Source organism: Fringilla coelebs, assembly GCF_963513975.1.
Source record: "Fringilla coelebs genome assembly, chromosome: 1".
Lineage (NCBI taxonomy): Eukaryota > Metazoa > Chordata > Aves > Passeriformes > Fringillidae > Fringilla > Fringilla coelebs.
Genome location: NC_140028.1, coordinates 101,964,082 through 101,989,591, shown reverse-complemented (window position 1 = coordinate 101,989,591; position 25,510 = coordinate 101,964,082). Strand labels below are relative to the sequence as shown.

The 25,510-nt window shown below is 37.1% G+C and overlaps 1 protein-coding gene across 1 annotated transcript in view; it reads left to right on the top strand.

Annotated features, from left to right (window-relative positions):
- The window catches only part of POU6F2 (POU class 6 homeobox 2), a gene marked incomplete at its 5' end in the record, with an annotated part of 309,184 nt that overhangs the window by 134,157 nt on the left and 149,517 nt on the right, over positions 1-25,510 (top strand). Inside the window, one exon of the mRNA XM_084212470.1 lies at positions 374-602. Coding sequence (XP_084068596.1) covers positions 374-602 — 229 coding nt within the window. The remainder of the gene's footprint in view (positions 1-373; positions 603-25,510) is intronic.

The following is a 25,510-nucleotide window of genomic DNA, read 5'->3' as shown; positions in this document are numbered from 1 at the left end:
TAGTGTTTTCTGCTATTATCAATCAGTATACAACCAGGAATTTTGGGAAATATTGGCATATAGGTACTTGTAGACTAAGTTGAGTTATGTCTTCTTTCGCTCATAAATTATCTTTCATGTATATGTAAAGAATTTCCCATATAGATTCCATAGATTCAGCTGGGATTGCTACTATGCTGTTTGACTGAGGCTTACGGTTTCAGACTGTCATATTTGTCAAACTTTTCTGTGTTGGTGAAAATGTATGCTTTAAGATACTGGAAGCAGTGCATGTCTGTAATGGAACACGAAAAGATCTCAAACCAGAAGGTTGGAAGTGTGTAATACTGAGCTATACACACTAAAATAGGTTTGTATCTGTGGTTTCTTACAGCCACTCCTGACAGCCCAACAGTTAGCCTCAGCAGTAGCAGGGGTGATGCCAGGAGGCACTCCAGCCCTGAATCAGCCAATCCTTATTCCTTTCAACATGGCTGGGCAGCTGGGGGGCCAACAAGGGCTCGTCCTAACTCTACCTACAGCAAATCTCACCAACATCCAAGGACTGGTAGCAGCAGCTGCAGCAGGAGGCATCATGACTTTGCCATTGCAAAATCTACAAGGTAAGTCATGTTCGTAGTTTTTCTAACAGGTTTTTTCACGTGTTTTGTGCCCTCTCTTTCTTTCAACTGTGTGATATCTTTTTCAAATTAAATGTTGCTCTCCATGAATATTGAAAAGTAATACTTGGATTGTTTTTGAATGCTTGAGAGACGCTTAAGGGCTATTTTCCTTTTTATAGAAACATATTGGAGGTTGGGTCTTACATTCTGTGGGTCAGTAATGCAAACCAGTTGAATGACTCATTAAGTTTTTCTGTCATCAGTGATCAATGTTCTCTACTCACAGATCACTTGGTGATTTCAAACTATAGAATAACAGAATCATAGAATATCAAGGGTTTGGAATGGACTTTAAGACTCTAGTCTCAACCCCACCTGCCATGGGCAGGGACACCTCCCCCTAGACCAGGTTGCTCAATATCTTACCCAACCTGTCAAGGTTGGGACATCCCCAGCCTCCCTGAGCAACCTGTTCTACTGTCTTATCAACCTCCCAGCGAAAAATTTTTTCCTAATATCTAATCTAAATCTTCCATCTTTCAATTTGTATCTATTATTCCTTGTCCTATCACTACAGTTCCTGATGAGGAGTCCCTCTCCAGCTTTCTTGTAGAACCCCTTCATATACTGGAAATTTGCCATAAGGTCCCCGTGTGATCTTCTCCAGGCTGAACAGCCCCTGCTTTCTCAGCCTGTGCTCATAAGGGAGGTGCTCCAGTCCTCTTACAAACTTCATGGCCCTCCTCTGGACTTGCTCCAACAATTTCACGCGATTCTTATGTCGGGGACACCACACCTGTGCACAATACTCCAGGTGGGATCACATGTGAGCAGAGCAGAAGGGCAGAATCACCTCCTCTGACCTGCTGGCCACGCTCCTTGTGATGCAGCCCAGGACTTGATTGGCTTTCTGATCTGTGAGCACACACAGCTGGCTCGTGTGGTTTTTCATCACCTGTCACCCCCAGGTCTTTCCTAGCAGGGCTGCTCTCAATCACTTCTCTGCCCAAGCCATCGGTGTGTCTGGGATTGCAGTGACCCAGGTGTAGGACCTTGCACTTTGCTTTGCTGAACTTCATGAGGTTTGCTTCGGCCCATATCTCAGGGCTGTCAAGGTCCCTCTGGATGCCATTATTCCTTCCTTCCAAGCAAGTTGACTGCAACACACAACTTGCTTCACCACTGTTGATTAAAGCAGCTGTATGAATAGAGGCAACTAAAAATACAGTATTGCATGAAAATAACTTTTTATAAAATTTGCAATAAAATCAGAGTTTTCGGATCCATCATCTATGACCCAGATCTATGTTTTTGTTCTTGCTGTGGGAGGTCTGCTTTATCAATAAGGATCTGCCATCCTCTTTCAAGTTGTTGAAAGAGCTGCATGGGAGTTTCCAAAGTAATTAGGAAAAAGTTAATCTCTGTATGTAGCCTCTCTATTGTCTGAGCTGTACCATCCTTGCAATGGTTCTACCCTGAGGGATCTGCTACATTTTCCCTGTGGTCTAAAATCAGACTGGAAGCAGTTATGTAAGATCCCTTTTTTCCCCTGTTCAATGTCTAACAGTACTCAAAACAGTACTCAGTCCAAGTACATATAATATAAAATACAGATGTATTTATTTACTATTCCTAACTATGTTGATACCTCTCAGAATGCAGTTGCTGCTGAATGGAATGGAACAAAATATAGCAAGATAAGTGTTAGCCAATATCCTACAACAGAATTGTATAGTTTTAATGGAAGAGGACAGTAAAGGAAGTGGTAGTCCAGTGTGAAAGTGATAAAGGTGTGAGCAGGAACTGAAAAAGAAAGCTTTAACTCATCAGAGTTATTTATTTATTTATTGTTATTTCTTTCCAATGTAAATGGTACAAAGTATTTTCCTCCAACAAAATGGTAATTTTTAAAAAGTAACACTCTTTACTGTGCCCTAAATACCTTTTAGTCATTAAACTCTGGTGGCTACTGATTACCAGATGCATTATTTGAAGCAGCAGATCCTACAGGTTGTCAAACAGAGAAAACAAAGAGACAGCTCTTGTGTTGAACAAACTCCCTTACAAAGCACATGTATAGTACTCTCACCTGTTGGGAGCAACTACTTGCCTTTACCTTGTGCATGTTTTAAAGTTTAATGTCAACAGACCTGTCTTATCATAGTTGTAAATGGTTTTCACTTTAATGTTTAAAATAATGTCTCTCTCATACCATTAAGCTGCACCAAAGAACCTGTCATTCATAAATGATAGATGAAAAGGACACACTAATGCACAAATTTTGCTTGTTTAAAATTTGAGAGTGCATGTAAAGTAGGAATGGGAGATTAAAAAAATAATGCAAGAACAGGAGCGGGTAAAAGCAGATATAACAAAGTGAAGGGGAAGTAGCTTTTTAGCGTAGGTGGATGATGAAATCTTAATGAAGAAACAGGCATTATAAAAATGTATCCTTCCACTCTGGAATGCTCCAGGTTAGAGTTGCTGGGTATGTAGTATTATAAATAAACATAAGCTTGTGCAGTTCTTACGTCATTTATTCACCCCATGTTGCAAAGCTGGAGGGTAGGGATTAAGCCAGGCAACCTTTGCTCTTTAGTTTAGCCATGGATGTCTAATTGCTAGCTAAGAGGTGTAACTTTGCTGCCAAATAAATTTTGCAAGCAATGACCTTAGAAGATGAAAAGGTTTCCTTTATAATCATTACAGGTAGATAGAAGCCTGGGATCAAATAAGGACTTGCAGGAGCAGCAGGTTCAGTTCCCTGTCTATGAGCACAATCACACCTTCCATAATGTATCTGAAAGGAACAGATGTCATGAATTTATTTTGTTGTGTTGCTGTTTGTTGTCTTCCCTACCTTTCCTTCCCGATCTTCCAAGAAAGTGCTACTGCCTGCCCTCAGTTTTTGGAAGTGAAACTGAAACACAAGGCAGCAAAGTAAGCTGGTCAAGATAACTCCTACTATCCCGAGTCATAGCTGAAAACTGCCATTGCTTGCTCTGTAGCCCACTGTCTAATGCATGCATGAATGAAGATGGGAATCAGGTGAGAGTGTTGTGTGGTATCATCAGTTCCACTGTATCTGACTGACTTCAGGTCCCTGGTTTTTTGGGGGGTTTTCTTGGTGGTTCTTTGGGTGTTTTTTGTTGTTGTTGTTGTTTGGGGGATTTTTTGTGGTTGGTTGAAAATAATCATAGAATGTGTGTTCTGTTTTGTAGACATTTTTTAGGTATACTCATAAAAGCCCATGCTTGAACATAGTTTGGTAATTCTTGTTCTTTTGGCGTAATCAGACCATAATCATCAGTTTCTGTCTCTTAACCTCACTGTAGCATGGCCAGCTTAGATAATGGGATGACATGTTTTCATGCTGTTTTCCAACCTGTCTTAATACTTCTGTTGTCACATCTGCTGTCCCTGAATTTTCAATGAGGTCAAGCATAGGTGTCCACAGCTCCTGTGAGCTGGGTCTTCTACTGTCTTTCTTCTCTTGTAAGTAAACTTCTAAAACTCTTCAGTAAGTAAACTTCTAAAATTCTTCATGGCAAACTACCCCAGCTAGGTAACTCAAAAGATACCCTTAAAGCTTTTTGAATAATGTATGAATTCAGAAAAGGTCTGATCTGACAGAGTACTTGAATTCATACTGAATGTTGATCAAGGGAGTAATTCTACTATATTTTTTGTGCTCCACATACACTTAAATGATTTTCTTCTGAGGAACTTTCAGGTCTGGTTCAGGTTGGTAAGTATGAAACCCCAGAGTTTCATACTTACCACCCTAGATAACACAATGAAAATTCCTGTTTGTGAAAAGAGAAAAGAGTACTCAGTGATAGGAATCACAGAGGAGATATATTAAGTACATAAAATGAGAAATCAAGAGTTTATTTTAAAATGGGGCAATTAATGATTGCTTACACAATATAACTTAGTGATACTGCCTATTCTTCACTCGCCAGTTACCTATAAAAAATATTTTTCTCCCAAAGGTGTTTGTGTTAACTTGTTTGGTTGCTATACGGTCCTGATCCACCAATAAGTTGATAGGAATTTCATTGCTGTAAGTGCAAAGAGGTTTAGACCCAACCTCTTCCAAAATGTCTTTTCTTCTTCTACATACTTGATTATTTTCTGTTCATTTCATCCTGGCATTTGCCATACACACCACTGTACTGTATCTTTTCCCTGAGCAAATACATCAAATGTAGGCAAACAGAAGGAACTGAGGCGAATGTGTAAATTCTTGCTGTGAAACTTAGGAAAATATGTTTTCCCTGGCTTCAAGTAAGCAAATTTCATATGCACAACTAATATGCAAATAATACAATTCACTGAGGTGGAAGAGGGTGGCAGAATCAAAGTATCTGCCTTAGTGGAAACAGAAATCCCTGAACATAACACCTGTGGAATTTTGAGTTTCCACTTACAGTTCTTTGAAGAAAACAGTAAAATCAGGAACAATAACTTTTTAGTGTAATCCACTAAAAGCACTAAAGATAAAAGTTTAAAAACTATCCATAAAATATGTCATCCCAAGAAACCTATACACCTGTTTTCCACCCATTATTTCTTAGAAATGGAATATAGGTGGAATATAGCCACGCTTTCCTAAAATTTTGCAGGCGTCACAATAACAATTTTGACATTGTGAGAAGGGAAAAGTTAGGCAGGTGCTCCACAAGACCAAGTGTGTTTCATGTCTTCTGCTCTTAGTTCATTGCTTCTTGGCCTGTGTTTATTGACTTAATGCAGAAAGCAGTCTGACAGCTACCCTCTTAATCATCCAAAGTGGTGGTTGTAAGCACTCATCTTCCTGCCTTCAAGAAACTTTTCTATGAGCTGAACAGTTTCAGTTTTTGCATCTCTTTTGCCTGGTCAGATTTCTTTCGTTTTTGGGAAGACTATGTTCTTTTTTTTTAAATTTAGTTATCCTTCTCAAGAGACTCTCCAAGGGACTAGTAGTTGCTTAATCTCAGAGTATTCAGTAATGCCTGGGAGCTGATATGCATGAAAAGACATTCTCTCCTTAAGCCCATCTGATTTTATGTCTCAGTGTAATATTTCTGTATAGCTGAACAAGAAACCTTTTGGGTGGGGGAGCTGAGTTTGTTTTGACTTCTTTATGTTATTTTAACCTTGTGAATTTCCTGTTGACATAGCTGAAAAATGGGAAGGCATTCCAATCCTGGGGAGTTGCTAACCACTGTCCTCTCTTTTTAGTCTTTTTTCCATGACAACCAAAGCAGTTTTAGCAAAAAGGTTAACATATTTTAGCTATTCTTTTAGTATAGCAATTAGAAATGAAATTAGAAAATGCCAGTGTGTTGGTTTTGCATCATGGAAGTGATGTTTTGGGAGAGGCTGTTGGTAGTTTCCTCCATGTCTGATAGGAAACCAGTCAATGGCTGGCTTTGGGACCTGACAAGCTGTTGAACCACTGGAGAGCTGTACACACTTCTGAAAAAAACACATGTTAAAGACGAAAGGAAGTGCTTTGTCTTTCTCCTAATCCTGTCTCACAGAAGATTAATAAGTACATTCTAATGAGTACACTAGTGATTGACCAGCACTAAACCCACCATAGGCAGTGGTTTTTGTCAGCTCACTGCTGGGTGCTCACTCACCATGGATAACAATCTGGGAGTCTCTCTGCAAAGGGCTGGTCTAAATATGTTTTATCACACAGCAATGGCACACGAGTGTTTTAGATATATGTGCCAATACGGAGAGAGGATGACACTGGAAGCTTGAAAGAAATCAACAAGCTGGAGACTGTAGCCTCATGGCACTGAAACTTTGTGTATTCTATTTCCACTACCCATTGTACTGCTCCGTGAGTTGATGTCAATAATTTATTTACAAGTCAAACTTTCTCAGTCTTGAGTCATGAAAGAAATGAGAACAAACTATCTCTCTAAATCACTAGTGAAAGGCTTCAGTGCTGAAAGGAAGTCTTGCATAGCTGAAAATGTGAAATCGTTAAATTACATTATTTAAACAGCAGCAGGTCATATTTTAGCAGCAATACAATAGAAGGGGAAATGTATTAAACACCTTGAGAGATAAGAGGCAGCCATTAAAATGCACTGATATGGGTTACAGTTGACACAGATAATGGTAAAAAAAAATGAAGGCTTTTTTTTATATGGAGATCAGTCAAAAAGAATGTTAGGTAAAGACAATAGTAACAAAAATAAAAAACCCTATTGTTTACATTTATTAGGTCTTGTTTCCTCTGAACAGAGATTTGTATTATTAATTGTACGACAGATAAAGTAAATATGCTCTGTCTCCATTCCTCCATGTACACACACCTTAAAAATCAGAAATCAGAGAGAGATGAAAAACAAAAAAGAGACAGAAAAGAAGTAAACTACAAGCTTCAATTTCTTACTGATCTAGAGTCCAAATTCCAGTTTCTTAGAACATTTTTTCCTTTTAACTAAAGTGATGCAGTCCCTATTCATTTGTATTCCCCTTCAAGTAACATGAAATAGCTTTCAGAGTCTACAGAAAGGCAGTGTTTCACTTATGTATTTTAATGAGCACCAATGTCAGTAATAATCAAAATGATGTTTCACTTAGAGGAATAGTTTATTCCCAGGTACTTTTGCAGTGTACTAACATAACCAGAACAAGAATGACAAGAACCAAGAAGAAGTGCTGCACTCATAGCAATTTCTCTGAAGCCCTCAAACCAAATATACCTCCCCTCTCACTGTATAAATGCTGCACAAAATGCAGTCACTGTGAAGGGCTCACTTACACAAAGAAGGGGATAGCCAACCCTCAAGACAAACCTCCCTAGAACAGTACATGGAAAGAAATAAAACAAATGTGAGCATCCGTAAGCACACAGTGGCATGCACAGAGTGTCTATGGATTAGCAGCTGCTACAGCAGGTTTCCTCAGGCTGTCAGCTGTATCCCATCCAAACTGTTGTAGGATAACTGAACTAATATGCAGAGATCCCTGAAGATGGGATGAGCTGTCTCTGCTGGGTCTCCCAGGAAATATACTTTTTTAGAAGGCCTAACATTTGCTTTTGGAAGAAAGGACAAAATCTGTTTTTCTGACAGTAGTATAGTAAGAATCTTACTGGGTTGTTTGTTTATTTGTTTGGGTTTTTTCCCCATAACACAAGGCTTCTCCTGTGCGAATGCATTGGCCCCATGTTAATTGCTCATCTTGTTCAGTGGCAAATTGCTGCCTTCAGAGAGCAAATGTAAAAGGTTCAAGTCTTTATTAGTTACTAGCTGTTTATTGATCAGTCCCTGAGTGTTAGCTATTTGTTGTCTGGTTTCTCTGTCCCATAAGTTAAAAGCTTACCACTGGAGGCATTAAAATGCAGTATTCTTAATGCTTTGTTGACCTCCACCCAAAACAGGTCACAGACATGCCTTTTTTTGGCTACTGATGGTTATGGAACATTGGTGAGAAGTAATGATGTGATGTAGATCAAATTATGAAATCAAAGTGTTTGCATCTACTTAAACATTGCAGGCCAAGTACTGGCAAAGTCTGAATTTCCAGAGTTTTATGCCAAGAAGCAGATGGGAAAGATGGAAGTAGTCTGCACCTCCCCAGCCTCCTTGAAGTTTTCACCAAAAACCCATTGGTTAGTTATCCTTTGCCAGGCATGACCATTAAGCTAGGAGTTGTGGCATGATTGGTATGCAAGACCTGGTCATTTTGGGGAATGTACACCTTTATTGAGCTCTGACTCAGGCTGATACTACTCCTGGCAAGAATATTCTGTGAGCAGGATTGTAAATGAAATTTCCATCAACCAGAACATGGGTGCATTTTAATGCTGCGTTTAAAGTATATCTTTGCACCTGTTTTGAGAAGCCTTTAATCTTCTCTTGAATTTAGACCGTGACAATTTAAATTAATGTAGAGAAAGCTCATTCCAATAACGTGAAGCGCTCAACTTACTGTAATCCTACAAAAGTTAAGAAATTTCAAAAGCTAGTGAAAAACCTAGCTAGTGTTAGTCATTATGTTCTTCACCTCTGCATTTTTGCACATGTGCTACATGGAGTAGTGAATCACATGCAAATAGTCTAGATCACATAAAAACACATGGGCACATCTATACGCACATAGGATTCTTATGCTGGTCCAAGACTCTCTACTTCAATGGAGAGATGTAGAAAGATTACCATGATGGATTTGCAACCTTCACTCTTAATTTCCTGGCCCTAGTGGATTTAAGTCAGACATTTATAGTATTTGTGGTTTAATTTCCTTTGTTTTTCCATGGTCTTCGTATTAACAAAATCACTATGATTCATGTTTTAAAAACTCCCTGGACACAGATTTGTGTTTCTGATTCACCAGTGAGATTTTAATCAAGCACATTTACATTGAGAGACTCATAAAAACAATAAAGTCTTTATTGACCAACTGGGTAGTGTGAATTTTAAGTGCATGGAACATGCTAATTAAATGCCTGAGAACCAATTTTTTAAAATGAAATTCCTTTAATGTCTATGTGGTTCTGTACCAGAGAACCATACACTCCCTCTTTATGGAGACCTCCTATTCTTTTTTGTCATGGAAAGTTCTGAAGGCATATTATGACTTTCTAATTAAAATCTTAAAGGTTATGCATCTTTAAACTTTTTTTTTTTTAATTTGAGAAAAAAATCTGTCTGCCACTGAGATTTCCTTATAAATGGGAACAGAATCTACTGGGTAACGTCAGAAATTATAAAAGGGAAACTTCCTTCCATTTTCTTGTCCTGAAACCTCTATGGAATCTTATGTCCTTCGAGTAGAAAGTTGTACTCTTGGAAATCTTCAGGCCTCAATTTCATTTTCCTGAAGCTGCCTTTATTCCTTGAATGTTCCATTTTTGCAAGCTTGTTACTCTGACAGATGTAGCAGAGAGCACAGACTTGAGACCCGTATTCTTGCTCTGCACTTTGGCCCAGGTGTTCCATATGATGGAGGACAAGTCAAGCACATTTTTTGCAAGTCTTCCCATCTGTAAACAAATGTGTAGACAGTAAGCAGTTATGCTTTCCTACAGAGTGCCTTAAGTCACTACTGTTAGATGCCAGGAGTTCCTCACACACAGCTAGATTTAAATGTCCTTAACTCCTAAGTCTTATTCTGGTCCATAGACATAAAAGACCTAGGCTCTTTATTCAGTAGCTGTAAAAATAAGGCAAATTTTCCTTATTTTTTGGACCTAAAGTAATATTTTCCAGCTCATAGAAGTACTGGAGTTTTCCACTCAGGTCAGTAAGTTCCAGCACCATACAGGCTCTTTGATGATTGCCTGCTATAGTTTTTTGTTTATTTGTTTGCTTTTAGCATAAATATTGCTTTTGAACTTAACCATCAGTATACTTGACATATCTTAGAGACTCTTTTTTCATTTATTTGTGTTTTAATATGATGAATTATGCAATCTTAAAAATAAATCTTCATCATAAAGAATAGAATAAATAATTTCCAATTATTTAGTCTATTCAAGTAAATGATGATTTACAGATTTACAGTGTCTTTTCCTTTCTGTTTCTCAGATCCCATTTCAATCTTTTGTGCCTTTCCTCATCCAGAGCTGGCTCTGTCCATCCTTTAAGTTTCAGCTTATTTTCTCAAGCTATTCGCAACCCAAGTATTCCTGAATGTATTCTGTGCTGTGTGCCTGATTTCCTGTTGCATCAGCAGTAATAATTGAAGAAGAGGTGATAAAACTGTTGTAATTTTACTGTTATACTGGGCCCCTTTATTTTAGAAGATGTGGTTGTAACAGAACATGAATCCTATCTAAAAAGCCAAGAAATAATAGAGGAACATTTTGAGGAAATTCACTTATTGGCACCCTGAAAGTTGTTTCGTTTATCTTTGTTATTTTTAAAAGGATAAAACCTCTCAAGAACAAATTTTGAACCTGTTTTCTGAAAACTGCAAAGTCTAACATCTGAATAGAATAATCACTTTCAGCTTCTCTGTTCAAGATTCTAGCTTTTCTTTTCCCAAAGCAGTGCTTGTGAATTGTAAAATAAGAATGTGGTGCCCCCCACTCCCCCTTTCCCAGCACTGCAGCATCTTGAAAAAATACTCAGTTCCCCAACTCCACACCTTTCATTTTACTGGTAACCAAATCAGTTCTTTGCATATTTGTTTTACTCAGCTTTAGCAACTGTGGTTGTCCATGTTATGTTTATCTAATATGAGTGCCTTTGCCGGTTGTAAACAAAACTTAAAACATATGCATATACTATTTTATCAATTTCTCAAAATAATATAGTTGGTTCTAAATGTAAGAATTATTAAGTGTATCTTTATGCATTTGTGTTCCTATGGGTGCTATTATTTTAAATTTTTTTAGCAATATTTATATATATTCAATGTTCAACATCAGGTAATTTGAGTTTGCTGTGTTTGTAAGATAACTCACAAGGGAGAAAGTTGTATTAAATAAATAATACAGATAAATTTTATACTCCCATATATTTCAAAGCTAATGCAGCTAACTTTCAGTGGAATGGTAACATAAGACACAGTGCTATAATATGATTGATTTGTTTTGACAGCAGCCAAATAATTGAGAGTGAAAGGTGTCAGCACAGATGAAATATTGTGTAAGCCACATTCAGAAGGCAACCCCAGCAGCAATAGCAACTAGAGTTTTATTTCCTTTGATATCGCACTGTTACTCACTTCCAGTTTATTATAAAACCATGAAAGGTATGCAACTTTACGTATGATGGAGGCTTTTATGGAAAGGATAGAAACAAAGGTTTGTCAGGTACTTGAGCAATAGATACTGACAATGGGATTTATGATGGATACCATATACCAGGATAAATTATCTTAATCTTTCCCATTTCTCTCATATTTTAAACAGTTTTTGCAGGCTACTGCTTATCTGGCATCTTAGCTCTAGCACGGAGGTAAGTGATTCCCTCCAGAGCAGCCAGTCTATGGATTGCTTGGCAGGGGATTGCTGCAAAAACAGTGTTGCAGTTACCCTCCTCAGCAGTGAAACTTAGTTTTAGTTTACCTCTTTTGCACAGCAAACTGTATAACTGTACACTTTCTGGCTAAGTGAGACACAGGGTATGGCTTGTTTGTTTGCATCATGGCATCCAGCTGCGCTGCAAGGGTTACAAAGAACTGTAGCATCTTTTGAGTCCAGGAGACTGCAAGTGTACAAGTAACCTATTACAGAAAGTAGCCAAATAGAGGAGCTGGAATAATGCCTGAACATGTAACATGAAAAAACCTCAAAATTCCACTACAAGGGCATACATACTACATTCCAGAACCACGTGGAGAATCACTTTTGAAAGTGAAAAACACTTTTGGGCTTTCTTAAAAGTACATTGAACAAGTGACTACGGCGTGCTTGTAAAAACCCAAGTTGTAAAGCTTTCTTTGTCCTGAAGAGTGATTGATTTTAGAGAGAGCAAGACTCCAAAGTACAGTTTGAATTGAAATTTATATGTCCTGCCTTTCATTTCAGCAATGTTCCACTAAGACACAATCTGACGTGAATGACAAGGGTTCTCAGTAATGACCTCTTGCTCATGCAAAACAAAACAAACTATGACAACCATCATGTTAACAAGATCAGGAACCCTTGTGGCTTTGTAATGTAGCATCTAATCTATATCTATACCTATACCTATACAAATATAATTATTTTACTTGGAAAAAAGTAAATAACAGAATGGAATGAGATTTCCAATACAGATCAATTTAGACACAGTCCCAGTCCACTTGCATTCTTTTTGTATCCTGATCTGGTAATTTCATAATGGCATGGTGGAGATTGGAAACCGAGGCTAAGAAACCAAGACCTACTGTTATTAATACAGGAAAAGTTTTCATTGAAGTAGTGTAGGAAGGCAGGAAGTAAACCACTGTTCATAGAATATATCTTACTGTAGAGCCAGCTGTATCTACTGAAGTATTTTGTTTAAAACAGGTACAGCAGACTCGAAAATAATCCTTGTGTTTTCACCATTTTCCTCATGTTTAACCTGTGCAGACAAGATTTCTTCTGGACAAAACTAAACTCAGAATTCCACTACAAGTGCATACCTCCTACATTCCAGAACCAAGAGGAGATACAAAGGACCAAACCAACAACTGGCCCTTTGGACAGCTTCAAGGCCAACACATTCAGTGTAAACCAGAGCAAATACTGTCCAAAGAATAAACTCTCAATTGCAAGTTGAGGGAGTGAGAGGGACTTACAACCAATTGCTTCCATCCAGTCATCTTCTCATACTGCAGGAAATTACTTGCTAACATTGATGCTTTGGGAAGAAGTAATTTGTGACTGCTGTACATGCAATGAAAACAAAACCTCATTGCTTATGATTCAGAGCAATATAATTTAGGTAGAGGCTTCTCTTAGAGCACTGAGTGCCCAAGGGGCAGGACTGTGTGGCTTACGTAATAATTAGGTCTCTGCCATCAGAACCTGCAGTTAAAATTAGCTTGGTTGCATTATAGCAGCAGCTATAATGTTCTCTTCAGTAACTGGAGACAGAATGCTGAATGTGGGATGCCTGCATGTTTGTGTGTGCATAAATCTATTGATAGGCATTGAAATGGGAACAATGACAGAATAGGCTTTTCAGGTGCCTTGTTTTCTCTACAGATGTTAGTCTCCTCATCCAGTAGAACTACAGGACTTCATAAAGACAGGGATGGGTAAAAAGAATGTCAGGAGAGTGCATAGTACTCATGAAAAGTCCTTTCCCTTTCCCTTTCCCTTTCCCTTTCCCTTTCCCTTTCCCTTTCCCTTTCCCTTTCCCTTTCCCTTTCCCTTTCCCTTTCCCTTTCCCTTTCCCTTTTCCTTCCTGGAACTTCTCTTCCTGGAACTTCCCTTACTGGAACTTCTCTTTTCTTCTCCATGTTCCAGCTTGTACCAATGAGCATATATATTTGTACTTCTACCATTCCTTTTAGGCTTCAACTAGCTCCTTCATTCAGGACCCTCTGTCCAGTAGGCTGAGGAGTACAAATTCTTCCTGAGAAGAATTTCACAAAGTAGCATATAGAGGCAAAGGATCTTGTTAATAGAAAGATCCTCAAGCACCTGCATGTTTCCTGACCACCATATTTGGGATTCCTCTTTGTCTGTTCACATCTTGACTATTAGAGGCATTTGTCAATCTATTGCTGATGGAACAAAAAGCTGCTGAAAGAACTAGGAGTGAAAAATCAAAAAATACACAATTGAGGTAAAACCCAAAAAACACAGCCTTCTGGTCCTTAGCTGGCCAGGCAAATGGAAAAGAGAAAAAATAAGTAAGCTAGCCACTCAAATGAACCAACATGCAAGCATTTCCTACATGTTTTTGTGGCCCTTTTACTGATTGGTGAGATAACCCAAACAACTGCTTGTTTATTTAGTTGAAGATAAGTAGTTAGCTTTGAAAGTTAAAAGACCAGACTGGTTGTCTTCATAGTAATCCCTACTCTTAAAGATCCCAGTGACTTTTAATAAATAGAGTTTTGCAGACTTCAGCGTTGTGAATAGTTTCCTTCTTAGATGATGGGTTTTCGCTAACCAGGAAGTAAACATTTTTCCATGCACCTCTTCTTCTGAAGTGGTTCCACATCATTGTTACAAGTGGTCAGCTCTAAGTGGTAATTGTGATATGCCAGCACAGAGCCAAATCCAGGGGCCTTCAACTCTCAGTTTTAGTGTGGCAGATTCATTTTAGTTGTGATGCTTGAGGCCCTGTTGACATTTGGGGGTTTGGGTTTTAAAAAACCCTATGTGCAAACCCTCAAGGTTTGGCTGACTATAACCCGCAAATGGTTTGACAGGACCCTATTTACAGAGACTGCTCAAGAGCCTTTCCCTTCCCCCATTTGAGTGGTCAGCACTGACATACTCCATTATGAGAAAGCCCCACTTAACACAGAACTACTTTCAATTGTCATGAGCACTCAGCTTTATTTAAACTGACACCCTTTCCATCACCCCCAAGCTAGAATCCCAATGTCAGACTGCTTCAAGACTTCATATTCAAAGCCATACAGTCTGGCAAAGAGCTGTGATAGAGTGGTTCAAAACTGCAAAGAAGTGAACTTCTGAAATGGAAGGACAATCCCAAAGGTGAAGGGAGACATGGTAAATATGGATCTTCTGGCAAGCAGAGGAAAGCAGAGTGAATGGAAGGCTTGCCTGTGCGTTCAGATTGGGAAAGAAACTTGGAAGACACACATTTCTCTGTTCTCTTGCTCTTACTCAATTCATTAAACTTCTGGGGTCATGCTATTAGAAAGGGTTACAATTCCTTTGTGTTCCAAGAGCTTCCTTCTCCCACCACAGCAGGTTGCTCAAGTACCAAGAACAAGTGTAAATAACCTGAGATTAAACAGTGTGGAAATATTCATGCTTTGTTCCTACAGAGGAAATGTAGTCTATCTGTAAAAAAAGAGTTAAGTGGCTACTAGATCACTCCTGTTTCTTAATAGTAAGCAAATGCTAATGAATGGGCCAGCTCACTGAATGGTCCTGTTTAATATGAAAAAAAAAAAAGTCATTGTAATGATCCTCTGTTCCTCTGTTTACAAATGGAGAAACTAAGGCACAGAGTAATAAAGTGACTGCCCTATGTTTCTCAGGAGAACAATAGCAAAACTAGCCATAGAAACCATGTTTACAAAGTCCATTAATATGCATATTTCCAAAGTCCTGCAAATGTATATTTACAAGTTTGTAATTTTAAATTAGTCTAAGAAAAGACTATTTAAAGAGAATACTGTTACAGGATATTTTCTGGGTGTTCAATAAAACATTTATAGATTGTTTTAAAGGCTGAATCGTGGTTATCTCACAGGTATATCCCATTGGCTTTAGGGTGGCTGCTTCCATTAGTAAAATTAACAACATTCAGTGGCATATTTTAGCTCAAACAAAGAGAAAAAAAGAGAAAAAAGAAGGGCTGAAATAAAACACAGCCAATGTCTGAACTGTGAATGGTTTCTTCCTTTTCTCTCTTCTTTCCACTAGAGAAGTACGCAATCACAGTAATGGTTTGGGATTAAGTAATCATCTCAGCTTTCTGCAAAACTAGAGCAGTTTATGGTTTTGTCTGAGTTTTTGTTTTAAGATCAAACGTCATTGTCATGAAAGACTTTTTTCTCTACATATAGTTACATTTCAAAAATATACCTGCATTTTAGAGGTGGAGGGGAGGAGAGGGAAGGGAGGAATACCACTACCTGAGTTTCATGCCAGAATTTAATGTAAAATTAATTCCTTTAAAAAGATTTTTAAAAAACCACAACATTTTTCTAATGTGCATTAAGAATGTTGGAGAGCTCACTGAAGCATATACGTTGAGCTTTCAGGAGCAATCTGTAGTCAGGCATTTTAAATGAAAATTGATTTGTGATTTACATGGTCAGTGGAAAGAAAATTAACTTATGGAAGGTTGTAATGAAATATTAGACAAGTAAAAAAAGTAGATGGTGATCTAGTGGAACTAAAAGTCCCATCTGGAAGAATTCTGTGACATTTTTACATTTATCTGTGTTCTGCATGAGTTGTAATGTTAGTGGTAATTTTATGGGACTGAACTGAAATGAAAAGGGTGTTATCACAGATTGCCTACAATATAGGATTGTGTTCAGTGGAGAGTCCTGTATCCTTTTCTCCATTTTCCTGTAATATGACTCATTGCACTTTTTTCAGCTACTGTTGTTGAATTCATTCAGCCTTTTACTTGAGGCTATTAAAGAAGAACATCAAATGCGCACAAAAACAATCTAGCAGCACATTAAAAATCAACACGGCTGCTTCCACTTACTCCTGTATAGTTGAGGCACTGTCCAGGAGACCCTTTAAAACATATGCTCAAATTGCACTTTATCATTCCTAAACACAGGCTATTAACACAGATTTAAAAATACATTCTCTTTCAATCTATGACTCATCGGCATAGCAAGAGTAAAGAATTAAAGCTTTTCCAGAAAACATACTGCCCTACTTCTGTTCCCCTGTTCATTTTGAACTCGGGTATTCACTGTATTACATCCTTGATTGCTCTTGCTGTCAGTTTCTTGGAGAATGAAGACAGAGAGACATGTCAGAATAACACGATGCCATACTTGCTGCATTCTTCTCCTGCTTTTGTACTAGAAAATCTTTCTCATATTTCAACAATCCAGACTTTACTGGTAATGGAAATAGGAATTCTTGTACTACCTTCTACCAGATAATCTTCTTTCTTCTGTAGACTCCATGTATGCTAAGCTCTAGTTTATCATACCTTACACAGTTTGAAATATAAGACTCTAACTTGGCAGAAGATTAATATTCTTTGGAATTAGTAAGATTTATTAATGCCTTTGTCAAAATTCTCAAATTTTTAAAATCTAGAGAAAAATCTTCCCATCAAAGTCTTAATTCATTCTATTATTAAATTAATTATGTCCTATCAGTCTTGTTTGTTGAGGACATATAATCTTCCTTTTCATAGGAGACATGAAAATATGTTTATGCCACTTCTTTCTCTCTGTTCCTTTAAGAAATACATAGGTGTCATTTGAATGCATGCTAAGCGTTCTAGTTGCTTTGTGCTGCACAGGTTTTCAATATGGCTCAGCAGCATGTAGGGTTTGGATACTGTTAAGCAAACACAGGCTGTAAACTTGTCCCTTTTCTCATTGTTATTTTTTTTCTAATCACAGTTGGAGAATCAGGTTTGAAATTACACTAAGTCCATATTACTGTTAGCTGAAGTAGAATTAAAATCAGATGGTACAACTAATATATGCAGGGTTGTAGCTCAAACAAATGCATTATGGAAGAGTATAGTTTGAAACATACCATGTTATTTCTCCAGGAAATTTATTTTATAAGCATATTTGAAAGAGGAGAAATATCACAAATCCCTCACAAATAGTATATAGGATTTTCAAGAGAATGGTGTGGCTAATCATGGTAGGAACAGCCTTTCTAATCACAGGATACCGCAGAGGTCAATATTAGGTATTGGCTTTCCAACCTATCCATCTGAAACAATATACCATGGTGAATGTAATCAGTTAATGGTGGCAAATGAACCTATTAGAAACATTAGCATTGCAAAATGACAAGTTCTGAGAAATAGATGTTAAGTGGATTCTGCAGCTGGTAATTGTCATCCTGGGAATAATTACACTCATTAATAGTTGCTAACCCCAGACCCTTGTGTCTGTGACTTTGAATGAGTTAATGATTGCTGCTTTTGGGACTCTATTGCTGGTAGATTTTCACTAAATGTCAGCACAGTAAAAAGGCCCCAAGGGAGAAACTGATTCTGATGATCTTTAGGGTCCCCATTTTTACAAACCACAAGTACATCTCTGAATGATCAGATAGCATCTCCACAGACCACAAAGTAGTTGGGGATTGTCTAATGAAGAGATCCATTTCATTATAAAGTTCCTGATTTGTAAAGTTAGTATTAAGTTCATGTAACCTCAGATCCATAGCACTTGCCATCAGAAGGTTTTACTTTTGAGGCTGTGTTTAAATGACCCACAAACCCCAATTTTTTCTGTTGTCTTTCCTCTTGACCTTAGTTATGTGAAATCTATTTCTCCTGAAATTAATTCAAAATGCTACCAGATCTTTATTGGCAAAATTTAATTTCTGCAGGCTTTTAAAGACTGGGAAGCTTATTTTACAAAGGCAAGTGGGTCTAAATCCTTTTACTATTCTGTCCTCTTTCTCTGTCTCTCTTTCATCCCTCCTACCCCCAAACAAATAACTATATGAGTCGTGTAATATCCATAAATTTGGAACATATAATCTAGCTGTCTTCTAAGGGTGAATATTAGGGATAATTTTGTATTGTTAAAATCAATAGTTGACTGATGTCACAATGGCAAGAGAAGAATTCCAGTAAAATCAAGATTATGTTCATCAAACACAAGGGAAAATGTAAAGAGAGCTGTATTTCTCTTGGTCTTGCAGTCTGTGAATAAAAGGGTTATTAATATACTTTTGGAAATTAGTCCATGGTCTTTAATCAGATGGAATAATAAAAGAGATTGAGTGCTGCCCCATGCTGGAGCCTATTTTGGTTTAAACAAAGAAACAACTATGTGATACTACAATATCATAAGGTTACTTATAGTAGTACACTATTAGCTGATGATTCATCATAATATCTTCAGGGAGTTAGAAGACATTATAAAAATAGAACTTTTCTTAACTGCATTTGCTGCTTCTGATATTTTCCTATGGTTCTCCACGCAGGCAAGAGAGCTCCTTAAGTTCAGTGTGAGTTGTCTGGTCCTGAGTAATAAAGCTGTTAGTTGACAAAGATCCTACCCATCTTTTGTTCTGCAGAAAGGAGAACTGCTTATAGAAAAATCTATGAAAGTTTCAAAAAATTGGAAATGTTGGCACTTCAGTGTTGCTTTGAATGTAGAACCTGGAATATGAACCTACTATCTGTACAGCATGTAGAAGCAGGATTAAATATGGCAGTTGTATGGGCAGCTTATTAATTTCTACAGTCTGCAACAGAGAATTGTTTTGTAAACTTTTTTGCAGCACTTATTTCTCATAGGCATGTGGCATTTTTTATTTGCTTGGTTTTTTTTTTACCAATTATGCCCATAAAACAAGTGTACATAGCACCAAAAGTAAGATAAGAATGGTGGCTGACGTTTTTAAGGAAGAAAGCAGTATGAATTTTAGGAGCCACATAAGTACTAAGTGACTCCTGTAGAGACATCAGTAGACTAAGAGGAAAGTGTCCCCAAGCTTTTGAAACCAGATATAGAAGTTAAATTGTTGCTATTTCCTTTAATGAAGATCCTTTGTTTCTCCACATGACAATTTAAGGAACACTATGTTTTATAGTGGTAAGTATATTATTTGTCTCAGAAGGAACAATTTTTTAGAAAGATATTTAAGTAGCAGAGCAAATGGTATAAAATAAAGTTTGTCAACTATCCTCCACAGTCCTTACAGTTCTTCCAAAATATTTGATACCTTACATTATGTTAAAAAAATTGAAATATTTTAAGTAGTTCATGTTGCATTTTGCCATGGCATCAGACAAGGGTGTCAAGTAGAAAGATGATATTAGGTTAACTGCTGGTCTGTTTATACTCTGTAAAACAAAAAGAAAATGAATGAGATCTACTTTTTCTATATTTATTCACAATGTTTCAAGGATACTAATGTTAATTTTGTAAGTTAAACAAAAGAATACCAGAATGTTATGGAAGAAGAAAGCAATCACGAGAAAAAGAGGAAGGAACAGAAACTGCATGGAAGATAATGTTCATGGAAGCTGAAATCCATCCAACAACGCAAGGAGAAACAAATGGCACTGAAAACATGCCAGTTGTCTGAAAAGGCAGATATTATATGCAGCAAGATATGAATAGAGAAATAATGGTAAAGAAACTACTCTTTGAATAAATGCAAGGGCCTGGCTTTCAGAACCAGAGAGTGGCTTTCAGGCACTACAGTGCCTCAATTTTTGAACTTGGACAGTGGCAAAACCAGCTGGCACTCTGAAAATGGTCACAGAGCCCATGGAGACTCTTTATGTCAGAGATGAGAGTGAGCCTGCCCCTGGAAGACAAGAGTCAATGCCTACTGACTAAGTTAACCAGACAGTGCATAAACCCTTGTAATCAACCATGCAGATTAGGTGTTTTGTTCCAGACATACTGCAAAGATCATGAGACCTCTGAGAGAGAGGAAAGGATACAACTGCAGGCTTGCAGCGAGGCTCTTTGCAGGGTCTCATTTTCCTCTGAGTTGCAAAACTAATTAATTTTACTTTGAGAGTTAGTCCTTAGACTGCTGTTGCTGAAACTGGTAATCTGGTGCTAAATTTCCAGAGGTCTATGGCTAGACAGAGTCTAGTCTTATGTACTAGAAAGAGCATGTACTTCATTGAATTCTGCCTATTTAAACCACAAATAGCTCTTGTGGCCTTTTTTATTTGTGCTGTTAGACTGCTTCACTGTGCTGCAAAAAACAGCAATCTGTCTAAGCAGGAAAATTTTGATTCTGAGTTAGTATTCTAAAGACAAAAGGTTAGAGAAAATCACAAAAAGAAAAATAAATCTTGATTTGAGATGACCAGAGAAGCATTAAATCCAGTAGGGTGTGAGGCACAATAGGCAATGAGGCACAAAAATATTAATCATAAAGCCAAAGAACATAAATTATTAGAAGCTGGAATTAAGCGAAAATTATGTGAAGATCTGTCCTGCGCCTATTGGGTGGAATAGAATTTCCTTTGATACCAGTCTGGTCAAAATTTTGCCACTGTGGTGATAAAACAGAAGGCCTAAACACAGGGAGTGAAAAATGAAGCCAGTCTGGGAATGTGAGACATATTGTCTCTGGAGGCATGGTGTATCATAGAGTCTGTTTTGTTCTCCAGTTAAAATCCATGGTTAAATTGCATCAGTCTGCCACTAGGAAAGGCTGTATAGCTTAGAGAGTGAACACAGCAAATTTATGTCCAGAAGAGGGGATGATTCTTGTTTGTTAAAGAAATGTTCCTTTTTGTGTTTCTCTTTGTGACTTTTAGTCACCAATATCTTTGGAATAGTGTGGTGATAGTTCAGCTCATGGAAACAAGACATCCATCCCAAAATTCACTGGCAAGGAATACAACATCTATGAAATAAATATTTGAATGTAACTATAAATGCATTTTACTGTTGTTTTCAGTGGGGTGTTGGAGAAAGGCTGCTAATTGGAAGCAAGATGAAGAAAGATGTAAGAGAGAGGGACTTTTCTGGTTAAAAAAAAAGAGCGATTGAAAGACATTATGGCCCAAACTATATAATCCTAGTTTTAAAATTATGGTGCAGAGTGAAACTAAATCAGCCAAATCTCTCCAGAGGTGTACTTTATCTGGTAAGGGTGTAAAGAGCGGGATCTACAACTCAGTTTACAAAATTGTTTCAGCATATAAATACAGCCGCTACCATAATACATAGACACAAGCAATGTCATTATGCTAGATTTCTTGAACTGCAGCAATTAAATTTCAAGACATTTCAGAACCCTCTTTAAGACAGAATTGCAGAACCTGACCACATTTTCCAAGGCTCATCTCTCCTCAGTGAGGCTGTACAGCTGGTAACCATAAAAACGGACACTTTCAATATATTTTTAGCCATGTTTCCACCTACTACCAGCATGCCAAGAAGTTTCTCCTTTGTATTTGGTGTAGCTTTTTGCAAGAAGACAGGAGCATTTATAGTTTTTTAGGATTCAGTGGTTATATGTCAGAAATTCTTATTATGAAATGTTTTTGTAAACAAACTAAATTCCACTGGGAAATATATAGACACTGTTGCTTTTATTTCCTGGGTTTTTTATTATTATTTTTAATTAGTGCTCTCCACAGAGTGTTGCAGGTTATGATAAATGTTTCCTGGAGCAGATTTTCAGCCTGTAACTCTGAGGAAGAAATATGCATTTAAAGATGCTTTATATTTTGACTCTGAAGGGGATTAAAAAACTACTCTCAGTAGATTACTCTCTTTATAGTTTCTTTTCTCAAAAGAAGTTATAGGATATCTAATGAAGGAAATTTATCCTAGCATTAAAACTGAGCTAAATTTATGTGTATGTTTTTTATTATTTTCTAAAATACATGAAACAGTTAAAGCACCATGCTCAGCCCATATGGAAATACAGCTGAATTTGAAATTTACTATATGCTGTTTCTGCTTTTCATTTTTTGCCATTTCACACCTTGTCCGCATCTCGAGCAAGCTTGTAAGTTTCCAGCGCATACATTTCTTGTGATGATATATTGTCCTGGTGGAAAATTTCATTTACTGGCTGTGCCCTTTGCTGAACCTGTTGCTAGTCAAGGAACATGATAAGCGTATAAGTAGCATGCTACTTCATTTATCATACATCGTTTTAGACACTCAAATATCTCATATACAATTCTGCATTCTGCACCAAGGGAAACTACTAAACTTGCAGGAAAAAAAATCTACAAATAAATCATCAGTTTATTATATATAAATGTATCATCCTAATAAAAATTAAACATAGTTTATACTAAGACTGTAAGTGCCCTTTATTTTTTTTCTGGCCTCAGTAGCCACATGCTATCAAACACTAATAGAAAATATCTGGCTTTTGTGATTTTGTGTACAGCAGAATTGAAAGATATAAAATACTGTCTATTTTTTAATAATTGAATTACATTGCAAATAAATGACAGTCTTGAAAGATCCAGCATTGCTAAGAACCTTCTGCTCTTCTAACATTTGTCTTTGGTTTAAATTTTCATCATATCTTGTATAAAACAAAATCTAATCTAAAAAACAGCCAGAACAGCAACACCAATAAAATCCTCTAACATTTAAGGAATTTAGAAATCACCAGAAAGAAAACAATTACAATAAATTTAAGGTAAAATAAAACCAAGTCTATCTGATGTACTAGCTGTTCCTAGAAGAGCAGGTCAAGCCTCCCTAACTTCAATAATGTATCATCTATTGATTTCAAAGCTTCTTCAGACCATCATCACAATATTTCACTACAAGCAGCTTTTTATTTCAACATAAAATAATCTACATCTTGTCAAGATGTTGCATGTAAAATGCTTAATTCAAAGCTCTTTTTTATGTTAACCCATGCTTACACTAATTACAACCTTTCCCTAAAATACTGGACTACAAAAATGTATGGCTTACGTTTATATAGAACTTTTAATCCTGCATCTTTTAACAAGTATACATGGAAGAGTTACTTCAACCACTTCTCATGTATATCCATTTCTAGGGAGGGGGTTGAAGTGTTTAATGGCTCATTGTGTTCTAGCTTTGAACTACAACTGAAGAAGAATTTGTTAAATAGAGTTTAATTACACAATCTTTAAATTGACTAGGCTATCAGAGGTTATAGAGATCTGTCTGGGGAGAACAGAGGAGGGAGGTGGAGAAGAATGAAAAAGCAAAAGAAACCTAGATGTCATCCCATTTCATTGGGGATAGAGAAGAAATCTGCATAGAGGGGTTAGGGGTTTTTTTACTTTTTGAGAACATCATCTTTAGAAAATACACCAGGTAAGGTGGTAGAATGGAATCTCCAAAATAGCTTTCCTTCAGCTGAGAGGTTTTCCACCATAGTCCCCATTTGACCTCACTGTCATGGTGAATGAAATACAAAGTGTTGATATATAAGTGATCTGAATAGGAAATGTGTGTTTCTGTTGCAGTCATAATTCCCCTAGATGAAGAGAATTAAAACATCTGAAACCAAGTAATTTCCTCTTATAGTCAGCACATACTGTAAACAACAGATGGAAAAGGAAGGGAGTAGAACTGGTGCTGCACAAATGATGTAGCTAGTATAAAACTTCATGTCAAGATGGTTTTTACTATCATCCACATCTATATCTTTTCATAGCATCAAATAGGTCACAGTCAATTTCAGTATGACCCACCAGCTCTACATTTGAAACTAATAGCTGTGATTGGTTTATAAGAAGTTTGGAAAGTTTATTTAAAAACATATCAGTATTTTTTCCCATTTAAAACTCAGTTATAAAGAGATTGAGACTCAGAGTTAGGACTTGCAAATTGCTCTCTAGAATTGTATGTGGAGGTCCATTTACAGTTGCCAGCGTACTGCAGGGGCAGGTGCCCTGAAGTTTCTGGTATAGAACTGGATGATTTGCTGAGGCTCAATGGAATGCTGAAATCAAAACTTTTAAAGTAGTTTAAGGTTATCTTTATAAGCAAGTTGCATATACTATGTTAGCTGTTGTTTATGATCACATTTTGTTCTTTCAGCTCATGGATGAAAAAAATTCTGGATAAAGGGGTCATTATATATTGGTATTTCTCTAGAGTTTTATGACGTATATCTCTAGTGTTTTAATGATGGAATTTGGAGATGGAATCCATTTTATACAAGAGCTTTGCACAAGAACAGGTAGCTTTACAATTAAAAATTTTCACTTGGGTTTCTTCATGACGAGGTACTTCAGGTCAATGTAAGAAGACAAATATTTGCTACATTTAGTTTTCAGGAAGCAAAGTGATTAATAAAAAAAGTTCAGGTCATGCTGGAACCAACTACAGTGAAGGACATATGTACTGCTTTAGAATTATTTGAAATGGAAACAGCCATGGGTTTTCCAATACCAAACAGATGAGTTGAGCACAGTGAGGGATCAACAGCGAATAGAAATAATTTCTTCTCATGTTGAACATACCTCACTTTCTTCGCCTTGCCAACTTTTTCCATGTGCTGTTAAAGTGGTAAAAGATGCTCATTCACTTTGCTTTTTTCAAGCTGCTGATAAAACACATTGTATTTAATATGAGTATAGAAGACAGGAATAAACTCATATCTTTTATGGGGGAAAGAATGGTGAGATACTTTAGTCAGTGTTCTCATTTGTTCTCCCGAAAGGTAGCCAAGCCTAGTTAATAGAACAGTTGATTTTATTGTGGTGAGTTTGTAGATTTAAATATAGTCTTTGAAGAAAATCTGTGCATAGCTACATTAAGAAGAAAAAAAGTAGGAAAAAAAAGCAGGGAACCATAGCTTTATTGTGTAGAAATAGTTGCTATGGTTTGTATCTTGCCATCTAAACATGCACTAACACCAGTAATATCAATATTATGTAAGGTTATATGTATTTCATTGCTGAGGAAGTTAAGATGCTGAGAATTCAGGGAGCAAGAGAACCCAAGATCTACCTCCAAACCTTTTCCTCTGAAGTGATCCCCTTCCTTTCCACGCAATATTTTCCTCCCTTTTTCACTTGGAGTATAAAAACATTCAGAGAAAAGAAACATCCAGGGAAACAATGGAGATCACAGGGTCAACAGTTGTTTCTTAAAAAAAAAATAGACATTCATTAAAGAAGACATGGACCTCTCATTCTGTGCCATGTATTCCT